The sequence below is a fragment of the Uncinocarpus reesii genome, genomic scaffold (genome assembly GCF_000003515.1).
Source record: "Uncinocarpus reesii 1704 scaffold_2 genomic scaffold, whole genome shotgun sequence".
Taxonomy (NCBI): Eukaryota; Fungi; Ascomycota; class Eurotiomycetes; order Onygenales; family Onygenaceae; genus Uncinocarpus; species Uncinocarpus reesii.
In genome coordinates, this window is record NW_003052499.1 from 2,267,839 (window position 1) to 2,275,917 (window position 8,079).

Genomic DNA, 8,079 nt, shown 5'->3' on the forward strand with positions numbered 1-8,079 from the left:
TGTATTTATAGCATGTGTAAAATAGCATTCGCCAAGTTTAGCCTTGATTGTATTAAATATAACTTATGGAAATGGTTCCCGTGGTTGAAGTGCACCTAATACGGAGTACAATGGCCGTGGGTGGGCAAGGCCTTTGGCCGGTGTTCAGTTTTTTAGTTTGACATCTCTACACGCGCCAAACGCACTCCAACACTCCGATCATACAAAGTCCACGATGAATTTCCAAGCCAGACGAAGCATTTCCACTCTCAATTGATATTTAGGCCTTTTTACCATGGGACTGATACCTTTCTCGCGATGGACACCATTCCTTCCTCCCCCCTCCACGCCCACTCCCGCTCCCAATTCACCCACCGCCACCTCCAGCTCCTCCGGACCTTCTCCCCGCGCACCCCCCTGCGCGTAATCGCCCACGTCGACCTCGACGCCTTCTACGCCCAATGCGAGATGGTCCGGCTCAACACGCCGCGCACCCAGCCCCTCGCCGTCCAACAGTGGGACTCCCTCATCGCCGTCAACTACGCCGCGCGCCCGTTCAACATTTCGCGAATGATCACGGCAAAGGAAGCGAGGGCGCGGTGCCCGCAGCTCATGATGGTGCATGTGGCCACGTTCCGGGAAGGGGAGGGAGGGAAGTGGGCGTATCGGCCGGAGGGGGATCACGATGTGGCGACGGATAAGGTCTCGCTGGATCCGTATCGGGCGGAATCGAGGGAGATTCTGAGGACGATGAGGGATGGGTTGATGGCGTGGGCGGAGAGGGTTGAGCCGTGTGGGTTTGGGGAAGGGGGAGGGGGTAGAGAGAGGGATCGGAGTCTGATGTTCAAATTGGAGAAGGCCGGGATTGATGAGGTGTTTGTGGATTTGTCGGCGTTGGTGTGGGCGACTTTGCTGGAGAGGTATCCCATGTTGCGGGAGATGGAGGTCAAGAAGGAGATGGGTGAGCGTTTACCGCGCCCGCCGACCACGGCGTTGCAGTGGGAAAAGGAGGATGAGCTGGTTGATTTGGATGAAGGGGAAACGGAGGAAGATGATCCTGATTGGGATGATGTGGTTATGCTCATTGGAGCGGAAATCATCAGGTCAGTCCGTCTGCTGGTCTGGGAACGCTTGAAATATACATGCTCGGGAGGCATCGCACGGAATAAAATGATGGCGAAGTTAGGGAGTGCGTGCAACAAGCCCAACAAGCAGACGATTGTACGCCATCGTGCTGTACAGCAGTTCCTCGGTGATTTCAAGTTTACCAAAATCAGGAACCTAGGAGGGAAATTGGGAAAGCATATCTCCTCAACCTTTGAGACCGAACAGGTGGGTGAGCTGCAGCAGGTGCCGCTTGAACAGTTGAAAGCAAAGCTGGATGATGATACGGGAATGTGGCTGCATGAGTTGATTCGAGGGAATGACTACAGCGAGGTCACACCTCGAACCCAGATCAAGTCGATGTCATCCACAAAGGCGTTTCGTCCGAGCATCACTTCGTCGGAACAGGCTGAGAAGTGGCTACGGATCTTCGTGGCTGAGATATATGGGCGATTGGTTGAAGAAGGCGTGTTGGAACATAAGCGGCGTCCAAAAGTGCTTACTATTCATCGGTATACCGGACAGACAAAATCTCGTCAGATCCCGATTCCGAGTGGCATGGCGCTTGGAGAAGAGCCATTGTTTGCGTTGGCCAAGCAGCTACTCAAGCAGATTGTCAACGACGGCCAGATGTGGCCCTGCATCAATCTATCGCTTACGGTGAGCGGGTTCGAAGATGGCGTGGCTGGGAATCAAAGCCTTGATGGCTTCTTTACGCGTGCGACTGGGTCGGAAAAGAAGGGACCGGGATCTATTCGTCGGCAACTTGAAGGTTACGACGAGACAGCCGACTCCCATCGAGACAAAATGGCGAAGGTGCAACATGACTTTGACGAGGATTCACCTGTGCAGGACTCTAGAATAGATATTGAGGAGCCTCTTGCTGTTCAAGGCATCGAGACTGTCAACTGTGCCCTGCCAGATGGCTTTTCTGGTGAACACCAACAGGGACTACGTTTATGCCCGCAATGTAACAAGTCCATTGCTGAAGCTGAGTTCGATGAGCACCAAGACTGGCATTTTGCAAAAGACCTGCAATCGGAAGAGAGAAAGGCGCTGCACTGTGCAAATGTGAAACAGGGCGTTGTAAAACCGACGGGGAAACGGCAGACACGGTTGGCGTTTGGCTGACGTTTGAGTGCGATGTTGTGATAGTTTGGTTATTCGCATTGATTGATCATGGGGCACGAGTGCATCTCGCAGCTTTCGGGTGCTGAGGTTTGGCTGGCTTTTGGCTCCCGTGACGCCCTGTCAGACACAAGGCCCAGCTCGACGTCGTCCGCCTTCCAGAGTCCAACGCCAGCCAGTTCTCCTTCTCTCTGCTTCCTTTTGCGCTTCACCGTCTCGACTGTGGATTTCGTTTGGGCAGCGATCCTTGTCGACGCGCATTGCGTCTTGCTGCTTTTCGCCCAGTCTTGGCCCGACGTCTGACATCATCAGCGTTGACCAAGAATTCCAGCCGACGTTCGTATACACAGATCCCCCTATTCCAGCTTTTCCGATATATTCGTCTGAGACGATCGATTTATTCTCCCGAAACTCCCGCCGTTCCATTTTCGAATTCAGTTCTGTTTTCTTCCATCCTATGCCTCCTCGTTTCGGGGTTCCTTGCACTGTGTTTCTCGCGTCCATTCCATTCCACGCCGGTTGTTTACTTTGCAGTGGAGTTGATTCTGTCTTGCTTGAACAAACTACTCACTTTTACCTTGGTCCAGTACCTTGATCCACTTATATCCAAGTACCAACAACCATCTTGCATTCAGGTTTCGAACCACGGTAACCCTCTACCATTCAACGATTCGTTCCTCCCGGACGCAATGGCTCGCCGTGGTCGTGGACGGACACTTGAGGAAGAGGAATCCTACGAGGAGGAGCAGTACCGCCTTCGTCCACCCAGAGATCACCCGAGGGATCACCGTGAACGCATCTTTGAGGAGGATGTGGAATATCGCCGTCGGCCCGTAAACGCACGATTTCGGGAGGTGGACAAAGACATCTACAAGGAGCGCATTCGGAGTTCAAGTGCTGGGCCTTTGATTCTCCGTAAACGCGTGAGCGATGAGTTTGTACATGTGCCTCGAGACGTCGAGAGGGAGAGGGATGAGGTCCGTATACGTAGGAGAGAACATAGGTCGCCACCAGTGAGTTTTGAATTCGACGAACGCATTGTCCACAAGAGAGGAAAATCAAGGCCTCGCGAACATACTTTTCGCCGTGAAGAGGATGAAGTTGTGATACGTGAGCGAGATTACGACAGCGATAATTTCTCTCGGCGCCCAAGGCAACGGCCAACTGGGCATCTCCACGAAATAGATGTTGAAATAGACCATGGAAGGCACAAGGACGAAATCCTCTATCGCAATATATCTAGAGAGCGGCCGAGACCAAAGCTCGATGAGAGAGAAGACATTTTCATTCATCACGAAGATCGAAGAGCCGGTCGAGGAAGACAATTAGAGAAAGATGAAGTGATCATCAGGAGAAATGTCGATAGGTCATCGTCTCGGGAGTCGTCCATAGCGCCACAACGATCTATCCATGCCCCACCGATTCATCAGGATGTCATCACGCATCACAGGCATATTGAACATGGTAGGTACTTTCTCGGTCACTCACCCGCGTTGATTAACTTACGGATAGGCTTTGAAAATCCCGCATCTAGAATACGCGCTCACGAGTCCACATCAAGAAAGGTTGAAGTTGACGAGATTGATATTCGAGAAAGGTTGAACCCATTTCATACTGCTCTTTTCAAGTTATGGGCCGGTGACTAACCAGGTGTAGGCGTGGTCGCGGTATCGATGACTTGGAGATCATACATCGCCGGGGAAATGACTATAAATCCCCTCCTCCCGCACGACCACGTTTCGAAGATAGAGACCAGGTTATGACATCGCACACCACTACTCGCGGAAGTGGCCAGGAACGTGATCGAGATGTCCTAGTTGTCCGCGATCGTGACCATCATCATGATAGCCGCGACAGAGCAGATATCGCGGCCGAGGCTGATTATTACAATCGCCGTGCTACTGCTGGTTCGTCCATTGGAGAAGCATACAATGGCGCCACACAGGACTGGAGCATTATAGATGTGCCACCCGGAACAAAAAGGGTAACTTTAGACGGAGTCGGCGGAGCAAGTCAAGAAATCTCATGGCAGCGATATAATGGCGTTCGACGATCGAAGTTCAATGTCGAGGGAGACGAATATAGCTCCGAGTACGATAAGGCCGGCATCGGCAAGCGTTATATGGGAGTGAAGAATCGCAAGGACAAGCTCTGGACCGAAATCACAAAAGATCTGGTCATTGAAGAAGCACTCGAGAAAGCAGGCTATGAGTACGAAGAAACAGAACACTTCTTCTATGTGTTTTCGTATTTACGATATGTATGTACCGTGAAAATTTTCATTTCTTTTCCAGGCTGTTCCGCCGAATTGTTGCTAACGAGTCATAGGATGATGTTGCTCACCTTGTTCGAATATCCGAAGATTTTAGACGTGCACGACGCGAAAGAATTCGAGAGATCCAAGCCGAGCGTGCCATAAAAACTCAACCTCTCGCCCTTCCAGCTCCGCATCAGCACTCGACAACAGTGCTAATAGATCGAACCACAAGGGAGGTGGAAGAAGAATGTTACTCAGACGATGAAGTGGTTCTCGAGCCCGGTCGCCGAACGTACCGGGGAAGAAGATGGTAGACATGCTCTACCGGTTTGCGTTCTATATCTGCTTCAAACAATTATTGTACGAAATATCGGGCGGCCTTTTGATCCCATTTTCAGCGTCTGTAAAAGACCTTGGATTGAGTTTTAGGTTGAACTGATTTAGCGCCGTGAAGATGGATGTCTAATGGGTTTACGGTGATGATAATTATGATTATGGTGCTATGACCCCCTTGATTTTTTGTCACTCACTCCTTGATTTATATATACTGCAGCTCACAGATGCCTTACTAGAAAGTGAGAAAATGCTAAAGTGAACATTATATTCCCACTTTTCCGCCATATAATTTTATAAGTGATTGCTCGAGATATTCGAAGTATAAAATCGCCAATTCCCTAAGCTCCCGATTTCCTCTGCATTCCATCTTTCCCGGAGCATGTTTCTAAAAGTCACTTAGCTCTCGGTTTGCGCTCAATTTAGCCTCCTTATTTTACCTTTCCAACTGGTCAAGTTATCGTTATCCGTTTATATCATTGAGGCCGATGAAATGACAACAAGCGCTATCTACCGCATATAAAATGATATCGTCTAACAACTTTTCCTTTTGAGATCTATAACAACGACAATTTCCCCTATTTATCCTACATTTCAAACGTATCATTATATTCCAGACAAGGCGGTTTAATATGATTGCCCTCCTTATACCCACTGCTTGATGAGAGGATATGAAAGAAATTTGGCAAACCTTGGAACTAGAGGCTCTGGTTTCGTGATATTATAAAAGGGCCCAGGCGGGAGTCCTGCGCAAGGTAGACGCTGCTACACGGCACACTCACTCCTGGCTTTCTGGGTCATGTCTATCTAGTATAAATTTCAACATGGGCCTCCTGCGAGACGCCTCGCTGCGTTCGCTCTCCTCAGTTTTCTTCCTCACTTTGGAGAGGGGGCCACCCCCTACTTCATGCTGAGTGAAAGAGAAATTCCTTATTAAATGGTTTCGTGTGATACTAATCGGATCTTAGGCTCGGACCCTACAGGCTGAGTCCTCTCGCAGAAGTGTTAGTCGCCCTTCTCTATACTTGAAAGTCAACCCTGACCTTTCAAACCAGGTCGGGGTTGTGGTTCCGTCCCCTCTTCATACTCGCGGTTGTCTTAGCCAAGTGACTCCAGTTTTATCCCAAGGTCTGCATGAGACAGTGTCTCATACCCGTTCGAGGAGATAAGTCAAAGATGTTTTGATTCGACAAAATCGACTCCTTTCACTGGTTATAGGCGATATTGGACTGGTGTCTAAACCGGCAACATAAACTCTCGGCTCAGAAACTTGGCTCTATTCCTGTTCCCTTCAAGCTGTCAATGTGATCACATAAAAAGCGGTTCTCAAGATAACATGTTGCATGCTTATACTCACGATCAATATATTTGCCGACTGGGCAAACTTCATGGCCGGCCTTGCGATGTTATAACAACGAACAGCAGAGGTGCTCAATGGCCAACAAAGCAACGTCTTAATCCAGGCACAGCTGAAAGCCTCTTTTCGCCGACAAAATAGCAACGGTTAGCAATGTTGTTGCCAACGATGCTTTGTTTCTCGAAGCCATACTTTTTTTCTTTGCACGACTTGAATATTATCTTCAATCTCATTTATCCATTCATCATCAGTTTGTACTAAAGGCAGAGCCTTCGAGACTCTCACACATGCGAGGCTGGCATCCAGCCGATCCTTTTGATTCATTGCTGTTCTATGTTCGGAAATGGGCAAGCACAAACAGAGCACGCACCTATGGCGGGGATAAACACATATCGGAATCATATATGCCCATGGTATAACCGCGGTTTCTGGCACCTTTGACCTCGAATTGAAGGTATTCGACAGTTGGCAAAGCTCAAAACCCCCAAAGCGCAAGCTAGGGCGTTTCCAAGAGGGAATCGAGTATCGTTCTCATCGTCCTTTGCTTGAGCTTTGTCTCAACGAAGCCTATAGTTCCTTGTTGCATTCCTGGGTATTTGCCTGGGTTAGTACTTAATCACTAGCCCTATCCCATACCTTCTTTTAACGGTCTTCATAAGTTCTTTCGTGCCATTGGTCTTGGAGTTCAATGGCCGCGCTGGATATGGAAGGAGATGTGGCGATGCCCTCCACCTCATCTGAGCGTAGCCAGTAGGTTGATTGGCAAGGTAGCTCAGAGCGAACTCATTGGGTTCGCCCTACATTACCAGCCAGTAAGTTTTCCCCGGGGTTGCTGGTCGGTTTGAAACGAAAGCTGACCACGCTTTTTCTGCGTAGACCCTTACATATCGGTAACTTGTCACGCGGATGTGAAGCTCCAATGCTCAGAGTCCACCCAAATAGGCTGTTTCTAAAGTCACGCAGTGTTGCTTGATCTTCCCAGCTATATTTGTAAACTGTGTAGCGTGCATGGTTGTCTAGCCTTGGAAAATAAAAACGGAATGGCCGCGATGGACCTGGCGAAAACAGAGCATTGACTGCCCGTTCGAGACATAGCCCTAAGGGGGTTCGTTCGTTAGGCAACGGCGCAGGGCATAGGCAGTTATTCTGTTTCCTTAGCAGTAGTATCAAAAAAGAATTATCGTCACGAGCCGGGCTGAGATCCAGAATAGGTTTTCTCACAGCTCAGGACAATTGGTTATTCGACAAGATATAGCCTTACGTACCACGCCAGGCCGCGTAAAGGGTCCATTGTTTCCATGAAATCCAACGGCACGAAGAATATTATCACATTTCCACTGGCTTGTAGACGGCTGTATGTGGTCTCACGGCCAACCTATGGAAGAGCATCGCGTTGAGATAGTAATTTGATACGGCGCCTTCTCTCCTCCCTGAGGAGTCAACGTCCAGGAGGTCAGGCGACACACTAGCCAAATCCAATCCAATCTACCCAGGGACTGGACTTGAATTGGAGCAATGGCTAAAACTGGGCAAATAGTCGACGACGTGATGTGTGACCCGGGTCATCCGATTGGGAGTTTTCACCTGCCGGTAGCGAGGCCGACAGGAATTGAGGGGGTATCAAGAGAGAGAAAGAATTTGAGGAAGTTTACCTCTGGATATATCAGAAAATTCCTGGGCCGAATCGGTGAAGATATCAGGCCTGCAGCTTGGCCACCTTAAGATACCCCTGTTGCAAAAGGTACGTCCTGGTGAGAATGTCTCCCTATGGACGAGTTTGGATTGTAATCGGCAGACAGGTCATGCTGTGCAACGGTTTCATTGTCACACTGAAGACTTCTCGACCATACCCGGGGATTTGTTACGTCGGTACGGAGTAGACTTGGTTTTGGATTTCTTCTTCTCCTCTCCCCTGGCATTT

At 49.4% G+C, this 8,079-nt stretch overlaps 2 protein-coding genes across 2 annotated transcripts; both read left to right on the top strand.

The window, feature by feature from the left end:
* Positions 1 to 447: 447 nt before the first annotated feature.
* Positions 448 to 2,214, top strand: UREG_03745 (uncharacterized protein; the record flags this gene model as incomplete). The annotated part of the gene is made up of 1 exon (XM_002544182.1): positions 448 to 2,214. One exon carries the CDS (start codon positions 448 to 450, stop codon positions 2,212 to 2,214), a length of 1,767 nt encoding a protein of 588 aa, XP_002544228.1.
* Positions 2,215 to 2,900: 686 nt separating this feature from the next.
* Positions 2,901 to 4,782, top strand: UREG_03746 (uncharacterized protein; the record flags this gene model as incomplete). Its single annotated transcript, XM_002544183.1, has 3 exons — positions 2,901 to 3,679; positions 3,868 to 4,471; positions 4,540 to 4,782. The coding sequence occupies 3 exons, from the start codon at positions 2,901 to 2,903 to the stop codon at positions 4,780 to 4,782; spliced, it is 1,626 nt and encodes a 541-aa protein (XP_002544229.1).
* Positions 4,783 to 8,079: the final 3,297 nt, after the last annotated feature.